Source organism: Columba livia, chromosome 10 (assembly GCF_036013475.1).
Source record: "Columba livia isolate bColLiv1 breed racing homer chromosome 10, bColLiv1.pat.W.v2, whole genome shotgun sequence".
Lineage (NCBI taxonomy): Eukaryota > Metazoa > Chordata > Aves > Columbiformes > Columbidae > Columba > Columba livia.
Window position 1 is genome coordinate 22,257,068 of NC_088611.1, and position 26,090 is coordinate 22,283,157.

Consider the following 26,090-nt stretch of genomic DNA (forward strand, 5'->3'; position numbering starts at 1 on the left):
TGCCCGGCGCGCCCCGCCCCACCGCACGCCATTGGGCAGGAAAGTTTGCTACCGGCTGCGGATTGGCTGAGGGCGGCTCGGGGCAGCCGCGGTCGCCAATGAAAAGCGGCGGTCAGGCAGCGCGCCCTGGGCGAGCGGGCGCGGCGCGGGATGGAGCTGGGACCGGCTGTGCAGAAGGTGGGTCCGGGGCACCGGGCTGGGGACAGACAGACAGACGTGGGCGCCCCGTGGGGTGTCTGTTCCCCTTCCCTCCTCTCTGGGTGCCCCTTGCCCGGTCGGGGCTGCGCGGTCCCGGGGAGCGGCCGCGTGTTGGGGAAGCCGCGCTGGGCTGCGTGCGGGGCGGGACGGGGCGGGCGCGCACCTGGAGCCGCGGTCACCGGCAGGAATGTTAATCTTGATCTTTTCTCCCGTATCCGTCACCTCCTGCCCGCTGTGCTTACCCCTGGGCTGCGCTGGCTCGGGAGGTGCTGAGCGCCCTCGGGTCCGGGTGATAAACACGCATCCAACACCCCGTGTTACGGCTGCACTTTGCTCCCATTTATTTCTTTTCTTGTGCTTAAGTGGCATGATTCAAAACTCTAGACACCAACTGCTCTGAAACTGTTGCTATACTTGTTTTGAGTAAGGAACTGGAGCAGCAAGTAGTGCAAAGAAAGGGACGTCCCAGAGCATGAACATTGTGTGAGTTATTGGATACTCAGGGTTAAGAGTTGACAAAAATATTCCCTGAAGTACTTAAATATTGCCTGTATCTCACTAGTGGAACTGTGGCTGTGTGGAGCTGGCATGCGCTGGGTCTGCCCAGCCACACTGTCCAACCACACGTCTGGCTTTGTTCTTATTTCTGTATGAGAAATCTACTTCAGCAAAGCTTTTGCTGGAAAAGCAACTGTTTGTTGTCTAAATTAACTTGCATAACACTGACCGCTCTCCTTTGAGCTTGTGTCCTTGGGGGAGTTGCTCATCTCCTTTCAGCCCCTCTGCAAGTGTTTGCTGCGTGCTGGGCTGCCAAACGCTGGCTTTCCTCAGGAAATCCCGCAGCTCTGCCACGGCAGTTTTTGATGACCAAAAGAACCGGAGTAACCGAAACACCCTCTTGGCACGGCATGCAGCTGAATGGAAGGGGTTTTAATTGCTGACTAAAAGCCATGTGGAATGGGTTGTTGGGGAGCAGCTGCTCTGATGACCTTGCTTGCTGTACCTTTGTCACTGCATAATTAGGAGATGAGTTAAACACTTAATGTCAGCACTTCTCGATTTCCACGTTGTTGTAATCCCATGGCCTGGTGCCAGATGGCCCCAACTGGGCAGTGCCCGGTGCTGTGAGCTGGGAACGGCCTCTGTGGGTCTGCTGGGGTACAGGGGCACCCCTGGGCCTTCCAGGTGAGGGATGGCACTCTTGGCCATCAGCTTCTGGGAGAAGTTTCTTCCACTGCTGTCCTTGGACGTCCCTCCATCGCTGCTGGGGTGGGAAGGAGCCTTTCTGTGTGGAGGTGTAGCTCCCTCTGTCCCATTAGGTCTGGACTGTGCTGCTGCCGGATCCCGAGGAAGCTGGTTTGCTGGGTTCTGTGGCAAACAGGCTGCTCCCGCGGGTCGCCCTGCGGAGCGGTGGCGGTGGGCAGCAGCGCTTGCTGGCTGCGGGGCTCCTGTCTGCAGCACAGCTGCTCGCTGGGTCCTGCCCGAAACACCTTGTTTCTGGGGGTGCGAGGGGTACTCGTCCCCATGTGGCAGCGCAGGGTGACCCTGTCCCCATGGGTGTCGGGAGCTGCCAGGGCTCGGCAAGGACCTGCTGGGAAGGTGTTCTCTGGTGTGCCATCCCCAGGGACTCAGAGCGACGTGTCCTTTGCCAGCGGGTCCCTGTTGCTGCTGACCCCGGGACGTGTCCGTACCTGGGATGTGTCCATAGGGTCCTGCTGGGGACAGTGCCCTGGGGGCCCTCGGGAAGCTCTGACCAAGCACTGAGTGGAGATGGATCCCATGAGAGTGAAAACTGATCCTTTTCCATGGGCCACTGTGGGTTGTGTGCTGTTTGGGGGATTTTGTCACGCTGCAGCTCCATTCCTGCCTTGTCCGGAAGGACAGGGTCTTACAGGGCACCTGCAAGAAACCATCAGAACCGTCCAAAACATGGGGCTGGATGCTTGGAGTGGTGAAGGACAAGGTGTTATCTTTAATGTCCCTTAAAAGTGTGAAGGGACCAGCACAGCATGTCTGCAGGGAAGGGTGCAGTTTGTGGTGGCTCCTCATGGGCAGGAAGTGCCACCTGGGACATCCTGCATAGGCTGGGGACGCCATGTCCCATGTCCATGTCTTCTGACGAGCTGCCTGGCTCCTGTCACCTCAGCTGGAGCCAGGCAGGGGAGTATAAAACAGGCAAAGTCCCAGCTAGTTTGCACTTCAAAAGGGCTATGAAATAACATAATAAAAAACCAACACAGGCCTTGGATCCCTGTCTGAATAATACATGCCCAAAGACAAACAGGCGTCTTTGCGGTGGATGGCTGTTTAATTTCCTGAATCAGGAGAAGGGCACTTTTTCTGGGCACGGGGTGGAATACCGTCAAGTTTTAATTTGGCTTGGCAGTGTCGCACAGCCAGTCTGAGCAAGCCGGGGAAGGCAAGTCTGGAACTCATTAGGGCTTGTTGTAGAGCCCTGAAAATTTGATTTTCAATCACTGTTGGGTTTAATTATTGTTGATGTCTTGCCTAGTGTATTATGGGATTCTTTCTGAGGAAATTAAAACAGCGTGAGTGGGACGGCGTTCTGCTTGGCAAATGGGTTGTTTAGATTAAATGCTAAATGGAGAGTTAAAACTCGAAAGGAAGATAAAGCGCGATGGCTGGCATTTCGGGCCATGCTGGAGCTGGCTCAGCTGGACCGTGCCGGCAGTGCGGTTTGTGTGCTGTTCCCACTAAACTCAGCCCATTTTTGTCAGGAGAAGAAAATAACCCAGTAAGCTAAAAGCACCATCCAAAGCCAAGATAAAGTTTGCTCAGTTAATACAAGTTTTGGTTTTTTAACTTTTTCTTCAGTTATTTAGCATGGGTTTTTGCAAACATCTGCAGCAGACTGTAGGAAGAAGTGCGTTAGTGGGATGCGTCGGCCCAGTGTCTGTGGGTCTGGGTGACGGGGGGGCAGGAGCCGCCCCTCTCCATCAGCAGAGCATCCCGACACGCCGAGATCCCCGCATCCCGCTGCAGACATGGATGGGAGCGCTGATAAGGACTGGGAACTCACCCTCTGGAAAGTCTGAAAATTTAGAGCTTTTAAAAGACACTCGAGGGAACGTTGGAGACTCAGCTTGTTCATTCATTTCTTCATAAACCGTGTCCCTCGAGCAGGGTGTGCGGGGAGTGGGGCTGAACCCCCCGCAGGTGGCCGGTGTTGTGGGGACAGACCTCCCAAATAATGGGGGTTGTGCCCAGAAATGGGCTCCTGCAGCACACACCTGGGACACCCGTTCTGCCCAAACTCACTTCCAAGTGCTTTGGGCACACAGCGATATAGATGCAGCCAGAGCCTGCAAAGGTCATTTAAATGTGTAAGCGCTGTCAGTAACTGTGCAAGCAGTTTCACCTTGGAGAGCTGGACATCGTTATTTTTAACAATTAACCCACTGGAAGTGATTTATTCCTTCCAGTGTTCACCATTCCAGGTCATGGTCTCCACTCGCAGAAGCTCAGGGTTCGGTTGTGAGCAGTTGGTACTTTCTCTACAAAGCCTGCTCTCAATGGGCTGTCCCTGTGCCAGTGATGGGTTCCAGATGGCTGGTGGCCTGGGGACATGGCTGTGTCACCCCATGGGCCCCCTGAACGCTGGTTTGTACCCGTGGGACCAAACCGCAGCTCGGGAGCCGCGTCCTGGTGTCGGAGCCCCGGGGAGGAGCCGCTGCTGCAGCTGTCCCGGGAAACAGATGTGGATCTTAACGCAGAAACCTGCTCAGCTCTGAGCGAGTATTTATAGATATGAAATCATAAAGCAGCACATGGGTTAAAGAGTTTATTTTGGGACTTGGACTTGGAGCTAAATCAAGTCCCATAAATACAATTTACAAGTTACAAAATCCCTCTTGTCCTGCAGGGAGGCGGTGTCTGGAGTATTTGTTTAGGCTGAGTTTTTTCTCTCTTTAAAAAGGAAATATTGCATTTCAGCCATTCAGGAAGAGAGGTATTCAGATGTGCTAGCTTGAAGCTATTGCTCCATTTAAAGAGGGGGCTCAGGGAAAGGGGAAGATTTCAGGGCAGCTATTTTCACTTTTTGGAAGAGCGAGCGCGTTGCGATGCTGTTTACCAGCCGGACTCCTCATAGTTTCACTGTCTCGCCTGCTCTAAACCCTTCGACTTCATCACTTCCAGACACGCAAAAATACAGACTCCTAGGGCAGTGACTGTTGATGTGCCTGCAGCGTGAGAGCCTTGGTGGAGAGAAGCGGGGTGCCACTTACATACAAATTGCTGTGCGAGTATTGTTATTAATTTCTAGCACAGTTGTATATGTCTGTTGGAAGCTTTAAATGCTGTGAGTTTACTGCCTTACCTACTAAGCACACAGCCTAATTCTGTCAGGATTAGCTTTTGCATGGTCTTTGGCAAACTGCTCCACATTCCTTCCTAATGAAACACTATCACAGGGAGAAAAACCTACTGTTTTCTTATCAGAAGCCTGGGGGAGAGGAAGTTTGCGCACAAGCGTTGTGGCTGGTTGCCCGTGCCCTGCCAGTGTTTGAGGCGGCACAGCCCTTCAGCTTCTCTGGGCATCACCTGGTGGGAAATTAACTCGGCCTCATTTGTTTGCTCTTTCTGGAGACCTGGAAAGGTGTTGCTCGAAAGCTCCTCAGCTGTGTGAGAGGGCAGGTCTGTCCCAGGGCTGCCCATCCTCCAGCTGTCTTGATCTCCTGGTGGTCAAATGCAAACGGTAGAGCTGAGGAGATGTCGAGGGGACTCATTGGGGCTGTTGTACAGCAACGGGACGGGAGCAGCTCCTGAAGTGCCCAGTGTGGATGCACCGAGGGTCCCTCGTTCCTGGGTCAGGTCAGGGGTGGGAAGGACACAGGTACTGGTGATGGCACTGGGACACTCACCTGAGAGTGCCGAATGCAGCACAGCTGCTGTTTAACTAAATTTGGGTGGGTTCTTCCCATTCCATACACCCACTCACAGCTTGGTTTGCTTTTTTAATTAGACCTGGTGTCTGAAGCACTGGCTTGCTTGTGGAAAAATCTGTTCATCTCATTTTTTGCAGTTTGCCCTTCTCTTATCGTTAATTCACACATTGTTAGTGGAGAAAGGAATTCTGCCAACTATGTGCTCTCGGAAGAGTGAGATATTTGCAGAGGCTCTGGTGCTGTTTTCTCGTTCTGTAGGTTGAGATCTGGCACCCCATTGAAATAGTTTCCTCAGACATTGGTGCCTTTGCCTGGTCTCTCTTGCTGAAATAAAAGGCAACAAGCTTCATACTTTGCAAAGTTTAATATCAATAAGTGCTTCCAGTATTCCAGACAATACCAACTCATTCACTGGTGACTTAAATAAATCCTATAGAGAGAATTTGAGATGAAAGGCAGTCTTTTGTGGTTTGTTGGTTTTTTCCTGTGAGCGTGGTAATTTGGATAACCGCTTGCTCAGAATCTGGTAGGGACACAAATTGTGATCAGGTCACGATTACAATAGATGTTTTCTGTCTGTGGAAACGAGAAGAAAATAAATCAAAACAATCCCTTGCTGTTCTCAGTGGAACTTACAGTAGCCAGTGTATCTATTGATTACTGCACTTCAGGGGCGTTTGCCCTCGCACAGTTCATTCCACCTGCGGGCCCTGGTGAGGAGCCCCTTCCTTCCACAATCCAGCCCCGAGCCCCTTCCTTCCATAATCCAGCCCTGAGCCCCTGTAAGGAATTAATTCAGAGGTTTTCCAGGGTGGGAAAGCATCTAGGAAAACAAGACAGGTTGCCCATCCAAAGCATGAATCAAGGTGCTGAGGCCAAGCCCCTGAAAGGAGACTTTCACCAGCCAGAAAATGGTTGATTTAGGTTCTTCTGTGTGGAACAAGGGCCTGAACTCAGTATTTTAGGATGCAAAGTAATTACTTGTTTAAATATCTAAGCAAAACTGGGTTTTTCAGAGATGCGCGGTGGTACGGGATGCCCGAGCAGCGGTGCAGTCGCTGCCCCTGCGCTGGGATGCACTCAGGACACTGGCCAGGTGAAAATCAAAGGGGTTCACACCATCACCTGCGCGCTGGGGTCTGTGGGGCTGATGTGAACCTTTGGCCAGCGTAGGAATCACTGAAGGGAAAAATGGTCTTTAACTTGACCAGATAACTGAGAAACTTATTTATTCAAGTGCATCTGCTTTCCAGCCTGAATTAGGAAATAAAAATGAGTGAGACTATTTGACATGTTTCTTGTTAGTTCAGAGTGGATATTCCCTGGGCTACCTTTTCTGTATGAAGCTTTTTGAAACACTGATACGTTAGTGAAGACTCCCAGTAGTGCACAGAACTGGGGTAGCTGTAGTCACTGGCAGGTTTGGGGGAGCAGCAGAGGGTCTTTACTGGCATGGCAGTGTCCTTGTTGCCTTGAACTCAGGGCAGTGTCACGGTGTGCGTGTCCCCAGCTTGGTCTCTGTGCCTGTGTCCCCGCTGCTGCTGCAGATCTGCTCTGCTGGGCCCACCATAGGAAGGAAAATGCAACCAAAAAGGCTTTTTATATGTAGAGTCTGACTTCATTCCTGCTTTTCCCTCGAACCCGGCTCCTTGGATGTGCCAATGTTTTGCTGTTGGGCTTGGCTGGTTTTTCTGCTGCAGCCCATGCAAATATTTCTTTGCTTTAACTGGTGGTGGTGAACTTTTCCAGAGCTTGCAGGTACCTCTGTCACACGTAAACACTTACACCCTCATTGGAAATCCTTAAGGAAATTTGAGTTAGCTCCCTATTATTATGCAAGCCTAGCTCTGTTATAGTTGTATAATGACAGCACATTAATTGCTATCCTTCCATATCCTGAAACTCTTCAACAATTGTACTGAGCAAACCGGTCCCACCCATGTGAACATCGAGTGACTTTTTCCCTTTCTCTTTGTTCAAGGGACTTTCTCAGAGTTGTTAATCTCCAAAATTCGTTGCAGCTGGAGGAACCCCACCCAGAACGTTCACGTGGTCCCTTGGCCTTGCTGGAGCGCTCTGCTGTGATTTATTGGGGTGGGGAATCGGATGCCGATGCTGTGCGAGGCTCCTCAGAGGCTGCACCCCAGGTTTGCATTGCAGGTGGGCGCTGGGGGAGCGTCTGGAATGGGGACCTCGGCTCTCAAGCGCTCCTATCAACTCGCAGTAACTTTTTGGAAACCAGCTTTTCCTCTCCCCTTCCTAAAAAGGAGGAGAAAACATACTTGAGGTAGTTACGTGTCTCTGTTGCCGGTTTTGGTCTCCAAATAAGGTGTTGTGCAATCGGTGCTTTGGGGATCCAGAAGCCTCTGCAGCAGCTGGAGGGCCCCGTGCCGCCGGTCCCGTCTGGAGCTGGGACGGTGCGCAGTGCCCTCGGGGAGGTGGAGGGCGATGGGTGCCTCACGGCAGTGCCACAGGACCAGTCCCACGGGTTTCAGCCCCTCGGGAACCTGCTCTGGTGGCGCTTGTCCTCTCCAGCATCGCGCACAGCAAGTCGGAGCGAGCGGAGTCCTCATCCCATCCCTGGGAGCTCCTGCTCCGGTGTGTGTTCCTGGAAGCTCTGTGGGTCCTCAGCAGCCTGTGATTAATGACCGCTTTGGCCCAACTTGCCAAAACTCTGAACCTTATTTCAGGCCCAAGTTCCTCTGAGGATGCAGCTCCAGATGAAGCTGCAGCTGGACCTGTGGCCCTGCAGGTGTCCTGCTCTTCTGGCCAAAGCCGCCCTGTGTTTCCATGTGGTGCATAGTGTCTGTGCTGCTGATGGTGAAACCGTCCTGCTAGGAGACACCTTGGCCTTTCAGGGTCTTTGTTTCCCATCTGCATGACTGTCACAGACTCTTCTTGTGATTAGACCAAGGTCCCTGTGGATATGCAGGAGGAAGGAACTCAGTCTTCCAAGGGAGGATGGTCTGAGCATCCCTGACCAGATAAGGATCTCCTTGCTTTGGTTATCCTTTTGTACAGTGACTGATCTAGCAGCTGGAGCTGGCTCTGCTTTCCTGTTCCACCTTGTTTGTCACTTAACCAAGTCTGTGCTGTGGTCTCATGACACGTAGCACACTCTGCGGGAGGTCACAACTAATTTATCAAGTCTGTCTTGCCCCTGTGCCTTGTGCACAGCTGAGGAGAGATGGTGCAGGGACCAGTCTAATAGCAAAAGGAGGACAAACAAACAAACAAACAAAAACCCACAGCAACAAAACCACCTAAGTATTGCCAAAAAGCAAGTGCCAGACTCCTGGCTGTGCTTCCCTTGTGCAGTGTCAGCAAAAGTGGGTGTCCCTGGCTCGGGGACTGTGCTGCAGGCACCTCTGTAGCTGCGTTAGACACCAGTCTGCTGTTGCTGGGCTGGATTCCCCTTGTGTATCCAACTCACTAAGGTCCGTTAAGGAAAGCAGAACACTGCTGTGGGTTCATGTGTGTTCCTGATGTTCAGAGGACCTTGATTCTGCAGGGACCCAAGATAAAGCAAGCTCTCTGCAGAAGCAGCTGCTGGCGGAGGATGTTGGGGTGCTGGCTCTCCCTAGCCAGCTGCCTTGTAAGCTGGGTGAACATTTTATATTAACATTACAGTGGGGTTTGCCATGGAGTGTCCTGGGAGCAGGGCGCTGGGGCCACCCTGTACTTCTGTGCACAGATGTGAAGAACATCCCAAGGCTCTTTTTCTCCTGCACGATACCTGAGCCGCCCATCCCTGCCTGCAGGGTCTCAGCAGCCGTCCTGCTGCCCATGCTCTTTGCAGAGAGCTGGTTATTGCTCCAACTTCACACTGGGATGTGGAGCCCACAAACCGTGGCAGCTGGTGGGGCTGTGTCCATATACATCCAGTTATAGGTAAGAGGAGAGGACTTGTGTAGCTGCAGCTCTGGCTGGAGAGGGCGTTTCTGCGGGGCTGCACTGGTGTGTCTGAGTTCACTCGCTTTGTGGTCTGGAAGTTTGGCCTCTGCCTGTAGCATGAGCCTGGTTGTTTCTACAGGAGCCTTCAGGGGAAACACCTGAGTTCAGTCTGAAGTCTCTTCTTTGTGGACGTACCAGATCTCTGGCAATTAACTGGTTGTGAGGAGAGCAGAAAGAAGTTTCCTCTTCTTGGAAAGATTTTTCGAGTCATGTAGGTGTGAAAACTCCTTTCTTCATGGGCCATTGAGGACAGTCCCATCTCAACAAACCCAATTGCCAAACCAGCTTCAGTAGCGTGTTTGGCAAAGGGTGGTTGTCCAAGGTGTGCTGGGCTGGTCCAGGGGTGATGATACACCGGGAAAACCTTCCGGAGCCCCAGCTGGGCTGTGGATGGAACTGGACCCTGAGCCGCTCGGAGCTCGTGCCCGGGGTCCCTCCCAGCACTGCCGGAGAAGCTCGGCACTCCTTCCCAGAGCGTCCCGCTCTGAACCAGCGTGGAGCCATGTTTGGGTGTTTTACTTGTCTCTTCTCATTACAGGCTATTTCCCAACCCTTGAGTGAACCCACCAGGGTCTGGGATGGCCCTGCCTTTGGCCAGTAGAACAGTGAACCATGGTATTACTGGCGTATTCCTGAGATTGTTCAGAAATGGTTTTGTGGGTAGAATGGCCTCAATTTCCTATCATTTCACTACCTAAGAATTTCCTCTGCACTGACTTGTTTTTTCTCCTTTAGTAGCAAGAATGCTATAAGGCACAAAAAGCCAAAACAGAACTCTTAAAATGCATTGTATATCTAGTCATGGTGAGAATTTGCTTTTCTTCCAAGCAGTTTGTTGACATAAGCTGTTTTTAAAGGCATAACAAGTGTCTTCAAGCTCTTGAGCTTTAGTATCTCCTCATTTAATACTGATGTTACCAAATGGGCCTGGATATAGGTGGAGTCTAAGATAGTCAGTGAGCATTTGTTCCACATTATCATACTGGGTTTGGGGTTTTTGCAGTGTCTTTTTTTAAAGACGTTTCCTTTTATGCGTATTTGAGGAGCTGGAGCCGTGAGGGGAAGCTCCGTATCTGGGCAGGAAGTCCTGCTGACCAGGCAGCCCAGAAAATGGGCAGTGGCTCCTGTTGTGTTTGGCCGATGCACAGAGATGGAAACGAGAGTGGCCCAAACTCCTCCGCTTTGAGGGAGCGGGATGACGTGTCCCCCAGATGTGCCCGGGCTGTCCCGGGGGGGTCTGGGCTCACAGGGCAGTGATGCAGCAGTTGAAGAGAAGTGCCATGTCCCTGTGTGCCGGGGGCTCAGGTCCACAGGGATGTCCCCAACACTTGGTGTGATCACCTGAGGTGCCCCTGAGCCATCTCAGGAGCCCTGTGTTGCCTTGTAGAGCCTCTCAGTTCTCCCATCCCTTTAGCCAGACGTTCTCCTGTGGTTTCGGACCTGCAGCCAGCTCATGTGGTGAGGAGTGAGGGGTCACACTGCCCACACCCACAAACAAGAGCTCACAGGAGACATGGAGCTGGTCACGCAGGTGTGTGTTGTGGCCCTGGCTGGAGCAGCGCACGAGTGGGAGGGCTGGCGACCAGCACTGCTGTGTGTCTGGAGCCCTATGTGGCCAGAGATCGGGGCTTGGACTTGTTCCGTTTTGTCCTGATGGAATGGATTATCAGCTGTTGTTGATTAAACCAAAGGCAAGGATCACCTGTTGATGCCAATGGGCTCGGGTGGGTGTCCGAGTAAAGAGCAGTTAACCTCAGTTAAACTTGGACCGGGGCTGTGAAGCAGAAGTCGTGTTTGGACAAGCTGGATGAGTTACCAAGTGGAATAAATTCCCAAGAAAGGGGCTTGTTAACACTGACCTGACAAAGCGGAGCCCTGGGTTTGTGTCAGTGCGGAGCTCGGGGCCGGTGGTCACCCCAGGCGCCTGTGAGCTGCAGCAATGCTGATTGGGCTGCTGAAGTGTCAGGTTGTTTTGGGGGGGTTCACGTACTGGTTCTTGCTACTGACAATGCTTTTGCTTCCCCCCTTGTATGTAATGAAACTTTTCCAAATAAGTTCACTTAATCCAGGTGCTTCTATTTTAAATAAACAACCATTCGTAGTCCCTTGCCTATACTTGGCTTCTGTCTGAGTCATTAAGATCAGAGTAGATTAATAACCTCCATCAGTCAGACATCTCACACATGGCTCCGGAACTGGCAGGGTTGTCAGTGGTCTGTGCTGGATCTTCCATGTCTTTATCAGCTCTGGGGAGCTGGCACATAGCTGAAGAATCAGAAATATCCTGTTTTTCAGGATATTAGAGTCGGGGGGAGTGTGTGTGTGTTAGGGCCACTTTTAAGGTGTATTTTTATGAACTCCCATGGTGAGAGGTCTCTTCAGTGGCTTCAAAACATCTGGAGAGACTGCAGGAGGAAAATGAGAGGAAAACTACAGGTGAAAGCTGCGACACGAATGAAGCAGCAGTCTCTGAAATGGGCCACTTCGTACCCTTTGGGCTGGGTTTCTCAAGCATGAGCAGCCTTGTATGGAGACTTAATAGTTCTGTGTAGAAAAAAAGGCATGTAAAGGCTTGTTGTCTACCTCAAAACTGGCAAACCAGCATCCTGCTGTTTCTAGAACCATCTGTTCATAAAAGCTTCTGTCCTTATTAGCAATATTAGATTTTCCAAGTCAATTAAATGTCTTTGCTGCCTGAGTGCTGTCAAACAATCTTTTCATCTTGAAAGCTGTGGAATGTGAGCTTGGATGTGGGAGGAGAGCTGGGGCTGCCCTGGGTGCGTGCGGGAGCTCTGAGGAGCCTGGAGCTGGGACGGGTGGGATGCAGGAGCAGCTGCCAGCATCACTCCCCGCCGCACATCTGAGCTGGGCTGTGGAGCTGCTGGGCTGAGCTTAGGGCTGGTCCCCAGCTCAGCCGCTGCCTGGCCAGCCCTGCAGGGCCCTGGGACCCTCCTCAAAACGGGGCTTATTTTTTAACCACCCACAACCCTGGAGCGGGGGAGCTGAGCACGTTCCCCACAGCCAGCAGCACAGGGGCGGAAATGTGCTGTGTTCCCAAAATATCTTCCAGCCCCTGAAGACCGACCAAGGGGAGGTCCAAGCTGCAGTAAAACAAGTTTAGCTTCAGGTCGTGGCAATGCATGTCCATGTCTCAGTGCTTGGAGTTTGACTTGCACAGATTCAAATGCAATATATAAGCCGAACTGGAATAGCCTTTTAATGAGACCTGAGGCTGCTGTGCATGGGATTGTCTGCCCGTCCGTGGGCATGTTCGCAGTGCGTGTGCAGTCTCCCCACGCTGCTCCAGACACACCACCTTCCCTGGGTTGAGGGTGCAAACCTGCATCCCGAGCATCCCTGCGTGAGCTCGCGGCGGGGCTGGACGGTGGTCAGATGGTGTTCCGGAGGTTTGAGGCTTCACAGGACATAAGGCACGGCTGCGGGAATCAACATCCGAAGGACAAAACATGGGATTAGTGCTCTGCTCCTGAATAGTCTGTGAGGATAAAGCCTTTCCAACAGTGGTGTCCTGCTCTTTTCCAGATGTCGGTGAGCCAGCCGCCGTCGGGAAGAGCTGTGCCGTGTTTGCGCTGCAGAGGGACGTGCACGGGCTTCGAGCCACATTCTTGGAGGTAACGACCTGCCCTTGACAGGCCCTGCCCGACACTGTCCCCTTGCTCCTGTCCGTATTCAGACTCGGTGGCTTTGCACAAAGAACCACAGAGCACTTGAGCAGCTTTGGGGTGTGCAGAGAGGACATGGTGTCTGGCCAGAAACATCTTGGTGTTTGATATTTTATTTTCAGTTTTTCCCCTTAAAAACACTAATTTAGGTAAATAGCCACCAATATCGGTAGCTGGTGGGAGCAGCCAGTGCTGTATGTTTGGCTGTGAGCTGCTGCCCGGCTCTGCTTGCAACTGGGAGAAACAAAGGGGGCTTTGAGATGGAGCTATCCAGATGTCATTAATTAAAAGAGAATTAGTGCCCTCCGAGGCCGTCTCAGAGCATGGGACTCTTTCCTGTGAGCACGGAGTTTGCCGCGGTTGCTGGTGCAGGGGGGGTGCAGGGGGGTGCAGGCTGAGCCGCGGGGGCCTGGGCTGTGAGCGCGTCCTGCAGCCTCCAGCACCTCCCCTCATGGAAATCTCCGCTTAAAACACTCGTTGGCTTGAATCATTGCTGGCTTTCTTTTGATTCAAAGGCTGGTTTGAATCCTGCGTATTCCAGGTTCCTGCTGAAATAGAATCATATATAAATACTTGAGGTTACATGTGTGTGTGTGTATATACATACTTGAGGCTTCATCAGAGGTAGTTTGTCCTTTTTTCTGTTAGCATTTGAAGGAAAAGCTGGCCAGCAGAAAGTGGCCTTAGAGATTTATCTGTGTGGTGTATAGCTATTATAATTTAAATAACAGATACTCAGGGAACAATTCCTCTTGTAGCGGTCGCTTTCTAAATGGCAGGAAAAGCTTTGTGAGAGGTGAGCTTAGTGCTCGGCTGTGGGGGACTGGGGCGGGTGGGAGAATTAGTGCTGCTTGAGGGGGTTTGGGGCTCAGGGCAAGCGGAGGGTCCCATGGGGTGGCTGCAGGGACCTATGGGTGCTGGGACAGCACTGGGGTTTGCAGCCTCTCCATCCCGCTGCCCCCGCTCTGGGATCGCTCACACTGAATTCTCACGTGTGGCTCAGGCCATCAAAGCCTTTTTTCTTATGCCATAAGCTCAGCCTGTGTTTAACCTTTGGAAGATGCTGATGCCCAGTGGCTGAGCCATCCCGTGCTCCTGTCCTTCCCATGGCCCAGCTCACCCCATAAGGACAATCTCTCCTGTCACCCCCAGGAAGATCTGCAAGTCGTGCAAATGCAGCCAGGAGGATCACAGCCTGAGCTCGGACGTGGAGGACGACCGCAAAATCGGGCGCCTGCTGTCGGACTCCAAGTACGCCACGCTCACTGCCCGCGTCAAGGGGGGTGACGGCGTTCGCATCTACAAGAGGAACCGCATGATCATCACCAACCCCATCGTCTCTCGGAAGGACCCCACCTTCGACACCATCACGTACGAGTGGGCTCCCCCGGGGCTCACCCAGAAGCTGGTAAGATAAGCCATGGCGCGTTTGGGTGGTGGTTGTGTCGCTTAATGGGGAACGTAACTCAGCTTGGAATAAAGTTATCGTGGAGAAATAATAAAACATACTGTTTGCCTTGCAGAGCAAAAAATGTACATAACTTTGTATTTTGGAAAATTGTGTAAATAACCAGAGTAGGTGGGAGAGGGCAATGGATTGCTTTTTGTTTTTTATAGGTTTGCTTACATATCTAGGAGAAGTCTTAATGGATTTTACAACTAGAAAGCTTGTTACTTTGGTAAAGCCCATGTCCAATAAAAACACTGCGGAGGAGCGATCCCGTCTCCGCTGTCCTGCCAGCTGTAAACGCCCGAGCAGCCCACGCAGGCGTCTGCGCGCTCCAAAGCCCCGTGGTGGCGGTGGGAGCGGTTCCGCCGGGTCTTCCCGGGGCATCCGGGCTGGAGTCCGATCCTGCGCACCCCTGGGGTCACCGGGGTGGTGGTGGCCGTGGGGCACACAGGACAGCTGGGTGACTCCGGACACCATTCTCTGTGCTGCTCAGCAGCAAGGGGCTGGACTGGGAGAGGCCATGGAGATGAGCTCCTGGGGTTATTTGGGCAGGAGGAGCTGCCCTGTGCTCTGACGTCCCTCGTGGACAGGGAGGTCCTGCCTTGCTCCTTCAGTCTGGTCTCTTGCAGACCTGCATGTGAGCCTGTTCCTCCACCAGCATGGGAGGTACCTGGCTGGGACACATCTACTAACCTGGAGGATTTTTTTCCAGCAAATACTTCAAGAAATTATGCTTCAGTTTGTCTATAAAGCAGGGAAACTAAATCAATGTGGAAAGCAGTAATATGTTGCATCTAAATCTAGCGCTGTTTGTGAATTATTCTGTTATGGAAGTGGGCTTTAATGGCAATGGCACAATAACTGTCATCTTTCACATAGAAGTGATTTTCTTTGCTTGCTGAGGTAGTCATTAACACCTTGGATCCCGAAAAACCCTCTGAGCCCCACCGTGTCCCCGTGCCTGCTGCTGTCTGGCGAGCGATGTTGCTGTGGTGTGAGCCGGCGGCGCTGCCGCGGGGACGGCGTCTCGCTGCTGCCGGACCCAACACAGTGCTTAGCGCACTGTCATTAGTGGGCAGCTTTTGCTCTTCAAATTAAGCAAATAGCTTAAAGCTGCTGAAAATTGCAACCAGATTTTTTTTTTTTTAAAGAAGAATGGGGGAAACAAATGTGAGAGATCACAGCTGCAGACCCAAGAGGCAGAGGGATTATTTCTTCTGAAAACTGAGTTGCCATCACTCCCTGGGCAAGGCTGACGGGTGCCATGGAGTCTACTCTGGGCGTGCAGCTGGGCCCTGGGGTGCTAACTGGAGCAGGACACAGGGTGTTAATGAGGGACCAAGACCCCCAGGCCTGTTTAATCACAGGGCTGCTGCTCGCAGCCCCTGCTGGGCCCTGGCAGCCGCGGGGCTGTTTGTCCAGACATCAGGATGTTTGTCCAGCCGCCGCTGCCTCCCCAGACCCTGGGGAGCTGCTGAGGGCCAGGAGAACAATGGTGGCACTCATCCCACCCCGCCTGGGCCATTGAGCCCGGGATTGATCAGAAATGCGGGTTTTGCTGCTCCATGAGCTGCCGGCACCTCAGGCAGGGCGGGCTCCTCACCACGATGGATGCCCAGACCCCAGCTGCTGCTTCTCTGGGCCTGAGCCCCAAGCCTGCCCCATGTGAGGGCAGGTTTGGGGGCACTGGGAGCCCAGCAGCCCCCCGCAGCATCCTCCATCCCTGCGCGGGGGCAAGTGTGTGACAGCTGTGGCACTCAGTGCCCCGGCAGCCGGCTCGGTTCGAGCAGATGGTGTGGAGCAGCTCTGAACAGCCTTGGGAAGCTCTGGCTGGCCTGTGAGCTCGGCGGGCTCCCAGGAGCAGTGCAGGGTATCAGCCGTGCTCGGGATGGTTCAAAAGGGACCTGGGCCCCTGGTGCAGAACCGACTCGCTCCAGTGGGTTCCTGCTGCAGGCAGCGGCTTGTTTTTAATATTGTTGTCCTGGAGTGGATGTGCCAATAATAGGAGGAAGTTCAGAGTGTGTTTTCATTAAGCGGTGCCTGGAGAAGCTATGAAAGGTCCTTGGGGAAAGAGAAAAGAACAGATCATAAAATATCTCAGAAAATCCAGTACTTAACAGTGAAAAACTAAAATGCTCTTCCTCAAAATTACCTGTGCTAAGGCAGCACAGTGAACTGTTTGTCCGTATTAATACATGGCAGCAGCAGAAGAAACAGCTTTTTGTTATCCTTCATTTCAGTTTTTGTCTAAATGTTTTTTTTCCCCCGATGTATTCTCTGGGTGCCTTTTATGACATCTGCAATTCTAACTTTGAGTGTTCCTTTGATCAGGGAGTGAAATCACGCTGCATGTCTGAACAGCGATTGCAAAGCCTCGCTAGGCACTGCAGCTGCTCTGGAGACAGGCTGCAGATTTGCTTTAGCTGCACTTTCAGCCAGACACTTTGTGTTAGCAGCGGAGAGTCTGGCGTGGAGTGGAACGAGACCCTTCGGGTGCAGGTGCCGCACGGTGCTCCCACAGCTCCGGTACAGGCGTTTGTTAGTCTTGGCGCACTTGTTGAGGATTAAGAATTTATTCAATTAAGATCCTACCACGTAGCTGCTCTGCTGGTGCTGCTGTGCTGAGCCCAGCCCACAGAGCGTCTGCCGGCCTGATCTCCCGGCTCGTGCAGCACTGAGCTGCTGGTTGCTTTTCCTTCCAGTTGTTGGGTACCCCTGGCAGGATTCCTGTTCTGTGGGGCCTGGGAGGAGCTGTCAGGGAGTTCTTGTCTCTTTTTCTGTAGTTCCTGTTAGGGTCCCTCATGTCCATGAAAGCCACCTGTGCAGCAGGTCACTCCTGCAGCTTTCCCCAGCAGCGCCTTCTCCTGCGGAACAGCAACCCTCCCGCAGTGAGCTCCTGGATGGCAGTTCTGCCGCTGCACAGAGACACAACACTGCCTGTCATAGCGTGCAATGATGTTAACATGCCCTCAGGAAACGAGAAGCAGCCCTGCCTCTGTTAAATCGTTTACCTGTTGCAAGTCTTCAGGCAATCATGCCCTGCAAGGCTGCTGTCCACCTGAGGGCAGCTGAGGTGGAGTGACTTGTTCACTGTTCTTACAAATGCTTCTGTATTGAAAAGGCTGTACTAAACCAGACAGTGTACTGCAAACAGTTAATTGCTTCTCTGTGTTTTTAAAATCCAGTTTTCAATTGCTGACCAAGTGAGAAACAAATCGAAGGCAGCTGGTCTGTAGCGCAGGGTGGCAGGGAACCAACTGGCTGCCCCTCGGCTCCTCACACCACGACAGGAAAAATGCCGGGGGTGTGGACGTCCCTTCCCCGCAGCCAGGGCCGGTTAACTGTGCGGAGCCCTGTCCCGGTGCCGCTGCCACGCAGGACAGGCCTTGCAGCACGTTTGCTCTGCTTTAAAGGAGCAGGTAGTGGCCAGCTGAGCAGGAGACGCTATTTTGGAGAGCTGTTTGGCATTTACTTTCCACGTTGCAGGGCATCAGTGACCAAGCACATTCCATTTACTGCAGAATCAATAGTTGGGTAGAGCTGGTGGCTGTCTCGAGGGTGTCTGGGGTGCTCAGGCGCAGCCTCTGACCCTGTGCCCGGAGCTCTCCCACCCTGGCACGAGGCAGCAGGAAGGTGCCTGGGCTCAGGTTTTGGTGTTCATGGGTTTCTGGTCTTTTCAGCAGCCTTGTTGTCAAATCACCTGTGTCAGTGGCACCCTAGTGCTGGCGAGGGGGGGGCGTTGGGATCTGGGTGCAAACTAGTGGAGCAAGTCTTTGCTGCTTTGCTTTCCTGGCTAGGCTGGGATTTCTTTAAAACACAAAGCCAAAGCACCCAAGCTCCTTTCTGAGGATGAAATTATGAAGAGTAGCTTGGATGCTACTTGCATCAGAATAAGTTCAGCCTTTTATTTCTGTTAAAGCATCTCAAAGGGAGGGGAAGGGGTGCATTTTCTGCCACTGCTCCACAATGCAAGCAGAGCATCTGTTTGCAAAGCGCCTGTGCAAATAGAGCTGGTGCTCGTGGGCAGGTGTGTCTGAGTAACCCCCGGTGCTCTCTCCACCCCAGGCCATGCAGTACATGGAGCTGATCCCCAAGGAGATGCAGCCGGTGGCGGGAACGGACGGGGCGTGCTACCGCCGGCGCCAGCTGATGCGGCAGCTCCCGCTGTATGACCAGGACCCGGCGCAGTGCCGCGGCCTCGCCGACGGCGAGCTGCAGCTCATGGAAGACTTCGTCAAGAAGTACAAGGCTGAGGCGCTGGGCGTCGGGGAGGTGGCACTGCCGGGCCAGGCCGGCGGGAAGGAGGAGGGGAAGGCGCAGGACAAGAGCATCGCTGCCGACAAACCCCCCGAGGCCACCAATGGAGCTCTGGAGCGCCCACCGGCCGGGGGACACTACGTAAGTGCTGCACTTCATGGGGACAGGCTGGCGGGGTGTCCCAGCTCCCCTTTGAGCTCCAGGGACTATGTGGGACAGAGTGAGTCTCAGCCAGAGACGGGAAAGGCTGCAGCGGCAGGGTGGTGTGCTCCCTGCTCACAGCGCTGCTCCTGTGGGCTGCAGTGCTGCCGGGGCGGTTGTGCCATGATGTGCTTTGGTGATAGACCCTGGTGGGACCCCCTGTGCTCCTGCTGAGCACAAACATCATACAATGGGGCAAGGAGGGGGGGTTATCTCTTCCTCACCTCCCTCCACCACAGAAGCTGTGTGGAGCCGCTGCGGTGAGTACATTTTCCATTAGCTGGAGGAGCTGGTGATTTCGGCTGTGGGTTCTTGGCAGCTCTGAAAGACTGGGCATGATGTGTCCCTGGATAACTGTGATCTCGAAGTACTTTATTGATGCAGAAAGTGTTTTGCCGTGAGCTGGTGAGTGTTTCCAGGTGCGAGTGGAGAGACCGTGAGTGACCGTAGGGGCTGGCTCAGTGTAATTAATGCAAAGATGGTGCTCCGGGGCTGGAGTGACTCTGGGGAGCTTTGAACAGACCGTGCATGTCTCTGGGCATAGAAATACACTCCCACAGGAAAGTAACTGAGATTTCCTGACATCCTCTTAGATTTATATTCTCCTCGTGCTGTCTGGCCTGGCCATTGTGGTTGCTGAGCAAACGCTTATCATAAAATGTGGTGAGTGAAAATTGTGTTCTGGCCCTTCCTTGTTTGGGTAACTTGCAACAGAGGATTTAAAACTGGAAAGAAATAGTGTCTGTTTTTAAGGCACTGAGATTCTAACGGGTAAGAGCAGTTTTCACTCTCACTCTGTGTCGGATACCATCTCCCCTGCACATCGCCTGTTCTGTTAATGTGCATCTGACCGTCAGAGTTCGCTGGTACGCTGACAGTTTTTCACTGTTGCAACAACATACTGAATTGGACAAGGAAATTTAAGCTAAGAAATAGCCAAAAAAGGAAGGTTTCAATTAAATGTATTAATAAAAGTCATCTTGGCAATGAGGGTTTGTTTAGACTGCAAGTTTGCTCTTCCAAATAAATACATAACTGTGATGTTATTCTCCATCGTTTAAAGCATCATTTTTCTGGAGGCACTAGCTGACAAGTGGAACGGCTTCCAAAGCACTTGCAGATCAGCTCTGACTGATGCGCTGTGCAGCTCCGCTCAGCGCGGACTGGGGCTTTGTCTTCAGCCAGACCCTTCGATATCCCACTATAGCAAAATACTGCCTGTTTTAATTTGATCTCCCGTGCAGGAATTAATGCAGGTCACCTGATATAAATGGACTGTGTCCCAAGATCTGAAATGTGCTAAAATTCTAGGTCTTGCCTCTGTTGAATACCAAACCTCTTAATCAGCAGCAGCAGCCTGACCTCGCTCTATCTCAGATGAAGGTATGAGTCTGAGCTGTAATTTATGGCGATTAGGTGGGGAAAACAAAAACAAACCGCCACCCTTGCTGTAGAAGAGAATAAATGCAGAAAGCTCCAGTGCTGCACCAAGAAACAAGCTGGAATGATTCCTCAGGCGTTTGTGTGGTCCCTGTGCTGAGGTTGTTCAACCCCTTCTTGCACACTCGGGCCAGCTGTGTTGAAAGTGGTGTGGAAAGGAAAACATACGGGGCCAGTGTAAATCACCGTGAGAAAGGCATCTGAGCTCAAACAGCTTTTTGAAGGTGGCTGCGGAGCGGGGCCCCGTCGCTGTGACATGTCTGTCCGAGCTGAGCGTTCCCCACCAAGCACAACATCGCTTTTAACCCTCCCAGAACTGGGAAGGCGGCTGGTGCTACAAGCCACTGTGGTGGAATCAAACCAAATCCTGAAGCAGTTGATGAAAATCAGCCATTGTCCCGAAAAAGCTTGAGGCGCTGTAGTGAGTGCTCAGGGAGCCCCTTCTGTGAGAGCCGTGGGTGCCGAGACCAAGTTCGGAAAGCTTAGGAGAAGGGACACTTTCTTGGCCAACACCTCTGGTAACTGCTAATGAAGTCTTCACTCCTCTCCCTACACAATGGAGATGGAGTACCAAGCTGTAGATTATTTATTGTGTAAATAGCAGGGGGGAAGTTACATGATGCTGAGGAAAAGCCCTGTGAATAACTGCCATAGAAAGAAACAGCAAAATCAGTTGGATTTCTTCTAACAGTTCTTGTTGGCAAGAGACTTGAGCTGGGAGTTGGAAGCTGCTCGTGTTTGTTCTCGCTGTTGGATCTTGCGAGATAAGCCGGGCTGCGATGGATGGGGTGACAGCGCTGAGGCGGCTGCAGGGCTCTGGTGCCACCAGTCACCCAAATCTGGTGCCTGGGGCGGTGTCAGGGTGTGGGGGAGCACACGGCCTCAGCCCCCTGCCCTCACCAACACCGGGGGCCTCGGGAGCCCTTTGGGACGCCTCTGAAACCTGCATCATGGAGGGAGCCGTGGAGCCCACATCTCCCCTTTCAGACCCACAGCAAAGCCAGGCCAGGAAATGTTTTGTCTCCTCATGTGCTGCCTTTCCTTGCCATACGGGGTTTGCTGGTAGAACAGGAGGTGCCCGTCAGTGTGGTGGAACCGCTTCAAGGAACCGCTGCAAGGCAGTTACTGGAAATCTGGACTGAATGAAGGAGGAGGCAGTAGCAAAGTGCATGGTGTGCTAGAAACAATAGTGACAAAACAAAGAAAAGCTGCTTGGTGAGTGTCGATAGACCTGGAACCTTCTCTTGTAAAGGGAGAAATTACTTTTCTTAAACTCCTTGCATATAAAGAACGGTCTTTTTAGCATGATGCTGTGAGCTAGCAAAAGGGGCTGGATGTGCTGGGAAAACCTTTCTGCAGTTTGACTCTTGCAGAGCTCGCAGAGAAGCCCCGTGCCCTCGGTGCAGCCGTTCCTCCTGCTGCTTCCCTGGGGTTGGCGCAGGGAGGATCCCTGGGGGTCCTGTGCTCCCGGTGTGGGGTCCCCAGGCTGTGGTGGCATCAGGGACACAGCACAGCTGCCCTGCCCTCCCGCTCCCCTGCGGTCCGTCCCGCTCCCCTGCTGGCACCAGCCCGGCCGTGCAGCCGCGGGTGCTGCTGGAAGAGACTCCAGCTGCTGCTTGAGAGCGTTTCTTCTGGGAGTGACAAAGCACAGACTCAGCAGCAATTAGCCTGGCCTGGACTATCCAGACTTAAATGAGAACTTAAATAACAGCCCTTCAGCTGTCAGCTTCAGAGAGGAGAGCTTTAAAGCTTGCTTTAACTAATTGCAGCATTACTCTGCAGGCACAGATAAAGAGTAAACCCAGTTGGTCTTGGGTGTAATATGCATACATGCTAATTAATTTTCAGATTAGTCAAATCTAGTTGTTTCTTTGGACTGTTATAAATTGAAAGCACTGAGCTGAAATCTCTAGAGTGACATCTGTCTTATGCATAGATGTATATGCTAAAAAACAGTGAGGGGGAAAAAAAACAAAGTTCCTAATCTCTATGCAAAATAACATCTTTGACATGCTGCACTATAAGACGTCTTAACTCTTTCTTGAGCAGTCTTTGGATTTGAGCAAAGGTCGGTTTGAGGCTGGGGGTCCCAAAGGCTGGGCACTCAGCTGGCGGTGGGTAGTGCTGTTCTTACCTGCCCGAGCATCTGGCTGGAAGAAAGTAAACAGTGTTCCAGGGGAGGCTGCCAAACACGTACTTATGGCTTCTAATTATATTAGAGTTGACATGCTGTCCATACGCAGCACTGGTCCAAATGTTTGCGCGGGTTGTGGGGCAGTAGACTTGGAGGCGCTGGTGCTGTTGGCCACGGGTGCCCTGCAGTGCTCGGTGTTGGCAGAGCCCTTCTGCACAACTCAGGCACTTTTCCCAGCACCTCTCTCAAGCTGCAGCTGTTCCCTTCTCTTTGGTTTAGCTCTTCCTTGCTCTGCCACCTCGCTGCACTCGTTTCAGACTGGTGTATTTGCTGGGCCTTCCGAGCTGTAAAGTCTAGCTTGGGTATTCTGAAGTTTCCCATACAGAACTAGAGCTTGAACAAAAACCAAAGCCACATGGGTTGGCAGTCCTGGAATTAAATGTTTAATATTGCCACGGTCCTCCTTGGTGCTGTAGGGTCTCAAGCAGAACCACAGCAGATCCTTCAGGCTATTTGGAAGTGGAAAGAGTTGTGGATGTGCTCAGCCATCGTGTTGTCATGTTTTGCTAACTTGTACAAATGATGCGTTGAAAAGATGCCATGAATGGGGGTATCCAAGAAGTAAATACCCAACCATCGCTGCTGTTGCTGCCCTGTGCTGACTCGTCTCCCTCTCCTTGCAGCGCTGCGAGACCTGCAAGCAGGCGGTGCCGGGGGACTGCCCGGTGGTGTACGCCGACCGCGCCGGCTACTCGCGGCAGTGGCACCCGGCCTGCTTCGTGTGCTGCCGCTGCGCCGAGCCGCTCGTCGACCTCATCTACTTCTGGAGGAGCGGGGCGGCCTGGTGCGGCCGCCACTACTGCGAGAGCCTGCGCCCGCGCTGCGCCGGCTGTGACGAGGTACGGGCGACCCGACCCGCGGGGCTGCGCTGCTCGGTCACACAACCCCAGCATGTCAGGGGCTGGAAGGGACCTGGGAAGCTCATCCAGTGCAATCCCCCCATGGAGCAGGAACACCCAGATGAGGTTACACAGGAAGGTGTCCAGGCGGGTTGGAATGTCTGCAGAGAAGGAGACTCCACAACCCCTGGGCAGCCTGGGCCAGGCTCTGCCACCCTCACTGAGAAGTTTTTTCTTAAATTTAAGCGGAACCTCCTGTGTTCCAGTTTGCACCCATTGCCCCTTGTCCTGTCACTGGTTGTCACCCAGAAGAGCCTGGCTCCATCCTCCTGACACTCCCCCTTTCCATATTGATCCCCATGAATGAGTCACCCCTCAGTCTCCTCTTGTCCAGCTCCAGAGCCCCAGCTCCCTCAGCCTTTCCTCACACGGGAGATGCTCCACTCCCTTCAGCATCTTGGTGGCTGCGCTGGACTCTCTCCAGCAGTTCCCTGTCCTTCCTGAACTGAGGGGTGTCCTAACCTGCCCATGTCCCCTGGGAGCTGCGTCCTTCTGGTGCTGGTCACCAGGGCTGCGAGTCGTGGGGCCACTTTTTCCTGCTCTGGCTTGGTGAGGTGGTGGAAGTAAGCAGTTGTCTGTCTGTCTGTCCCGTAGATCATCTTCTCAGAGGACTACCAGCAGGCAGAAGGGCTGGCCTGGCACAAGAAGCACTTTGCCTGCCAGGAGTGCGAGACGCTGCTGACGGGCAAACCCTTCGCCCTGGACAACACCAGCCTCCTGTGCACAACCTGCAGCAAGAGCAAGCGGCTCTGAGCGGGACTGGGGTCGCTGACAAGCACATGAGAAGGGGAAAGTGAAACAAAAATAATACATTAGAGCCTGGCTATTCACTTGCAAGCAGCTAAGTGCCCCTTGCATCCCATCCAGCTTGCACGAGGATATTGCCCTGGGGGGAAGCAAAGGAGAGCGTACGCCTGCGGGTGGGAGGACACGGCGTACGTGCCCAGGAGGGACTGAAAAGGAGGTTCTGTGTTGTGCTGTGTTTTCTAAAGTCTCTCCAAGCTGCTTATGACTAAGATCTTGCAACAGTCTTTTGGAAATAACACATCTCAGTAGTAACTTTTGGCATACTAAACCTACATCATGGTCAAAAATGAGGGTTGTTCTTATTTTTTTAAATCCATACTGGAAGTTTACTCTAACAGGCTGCTGAGAACTGTACTAAAGCAATGGGTGTGAAAAATGTTATTAACCTGGGTGATTACTTTCTGAAAGCAGATGACGTAAAATTGCAGCAACGCGTAGCTGTAGCTTTCTCCTCTGACGTGTACAATAATGTAAAAACCAACGTGTTTGGCACACGGGGTGAGTGTTTGAACCCTGGTGTGGAGAGAAGGGTGCAGCTCCATCAGCTCCAGCCCTGGGCTGGAATGCAGGCGCGTTCCTGGCAGGTCCCAGCTCCTGGCTCCCGCTGCCTGTGATTGCAGCGCTTGCACAGAGCAGCATTGTGTTCCCACCGCGATGCTGGAGGTCGTCAGGCATTTAAAGTATGGGCCTTTATTTCGGCTGGGTTTGACCAGGAGTTTTATGGAGAACAGCTTTCCAGACTAAACTGTCTTGGGGGTGGGGGTTGTGCCTGAAATGCCGCAACTCTCCTTTTTCCTGGTAATACATCAGTGACCCCTCCAAGAAGCGGGGAACCGAACCTTCCATGGGAGCTGGCAGCACCCTGGGCTGGGTCCCCATTGCCTCTGGGATCTGATGGGGTGACACCATCCCAGGATCCAGCACTGGTAGCACTTGTTCCCAAAGCTGTGCAATGCTTCTGGTAGTCACTGAAAATATCAGATAATCCATGCTGGCAGATGTCTGCGTGCTCCATCTTTTTTCTTACATTAGATGTCTACATTATTTGCCAGAGAACTGGAATATTTTTTGCAGAGGCGAGTGTGCAGGAGCTTGCACTTGCTATGTTCTCTTTCTGCTGCAGAAGACATGGGTTTCTCTTCAAAGTGTGCTCTGTGCTGTGGATGTTTGCTTGCTTATGGTAGAATAACTTGCAAATAAGGGCAGGGGGAAGCTGTGGGTTGGGAGCTGCCCTCCCTGCCAGTGTTGGGGACACTCTGCTCTGCTGCTGTGGGCAGCGGGTGAGACCCGTGTGCTGTAAAGACAAATGTGTACCTGTGTGGTGAAGCCCTCGTGTGCCTCGTCCAGCCCTGTGCCGCTGCGTGGGTGACGTTCTGGGTGATGTTCCTGGAAGCGCCGCAGTATTTAAAGAGTGTGTGAGATGCTGCTGCATCCCGAGCTGGCAGCGATGCTGGGGCTGCGGTGGCATGTGGCACAGGGTATCGTGATCCTGGTGCTTCTGTCCATATCGGGTTGGTCAACAGATGTGCTGAGTGCCTGGGGGTGTCGCTTCTGTAACCTCGGTCGGGTGCTGCAAGCCAGGAGAGGATGTGTAGACCTGGAGTTGTGTGAGGAATAATAAAACTCCCTTGGATACAGGCACTTTGGTTATAAGTGAAGTGGGAATGAAAAATAAAGCCCAGTGCTTAGCTTTATTGCCTCTTCTTCATTTTGTTACTCGGGAAATGTCTCTGCAGTTCTGTAAGTTTTTAAAGACACGTCATTGTTCTAAACCCTATGATGATAAGGCAGCTGAAAGTGCATACACCTGGTGTAAGCGGTGATGGGGACAGTGTGAATCACCCATGAAACGTGATTTCAGCACAGACACTAGCATCCCCACCGCATTCCCTGATGGAAATTGGTGTCCATTTGCGCACACAGCTGGTTACCTCTTGGTGATCTGCCCACGAGGTGGGTGCATAGATGTTATGTGGGTATCTGGAAGGAAATTAAATGCAAAAAAAAGAAATCCTCAGGGTGGGAAATGCTCATCTGCACATCGACGGGTTGGGACCCTCATCCTGTGCAGAGCAGGGTGCAGCTGCTCCCAGCTCCCTG

The 26,090-nt window shown here is 52.7% G+C and overlaps 1 protein-coding gene across 3 annotated transcripts; it reads left to right on the top strand.

Annotated features, from left to right (window-relative positions):
• The first annotated feature begins 67 nt into the window (after positions 1–67).
• On the top strand, positions 68–25,684 carry LMCD1 (LIM and cysteine rich domains 1). 3 transcript variants are annotated; one of them, XM_021296598.2, is made up of 6 exons: positions 68–177; positions 12,603–12,691; positions 13,895–14,150; positions 18,258–18,590; positions 22,908–23,123; positions 23,778–25,684. In XM_021296598.2, the coding sequence occupies exons 1-6, from the start codon at positions 151–153 to the stop codon at positions 23,934–23,936; spliced, it is 1,080 nt and encodes a 359-aa protein (XP_021152273.2). In that variant the 5' UTR covers positions 68–150; the 3' UTR covers positions 23,937–25,684. The 3 variants fall into 3 exon arrangements, with proteins under 3 accessions (XP_021152273.2, XP_064931901.1, XP_064931902.1); XM_065075829.1 differs by lacking the exon at positions 68–177 and adding an exon at positions 7,146–7,265; XM_065075830.1 differs by lacking the exon at positions 68–177 and adding an exon at positions 12,234–12,490.
• The last annotated feature ends 406 nt before the right edge of the window (positions 25,685–26,090 follow it).

Bases quoted from the DNA above. Each gene is read 5' to 3' on its own strand.
- LMCD1 (XM_065075829.1), top strand. From the start codon at position 7,212: ATGCCGATGCTGTGCGAGGCTCCTCAGAGGCTGCACCCCAGGTTTGCA. The intron at 12,692-13,894 runs GTAACGACCTGC...TGTCACCCCCAG, and splicing joins TTCGAGCCACATTCTTGGAG to GAAGATCTGCAAGTCGTGCA. The intron at 23,124-23,777 runs GTACGGGCGACC...TCTGTCCCGTAG, and splicing joins GCTGCGCCGGCTGTGACGAG to ATCATCTTCTCAGAGGACTA.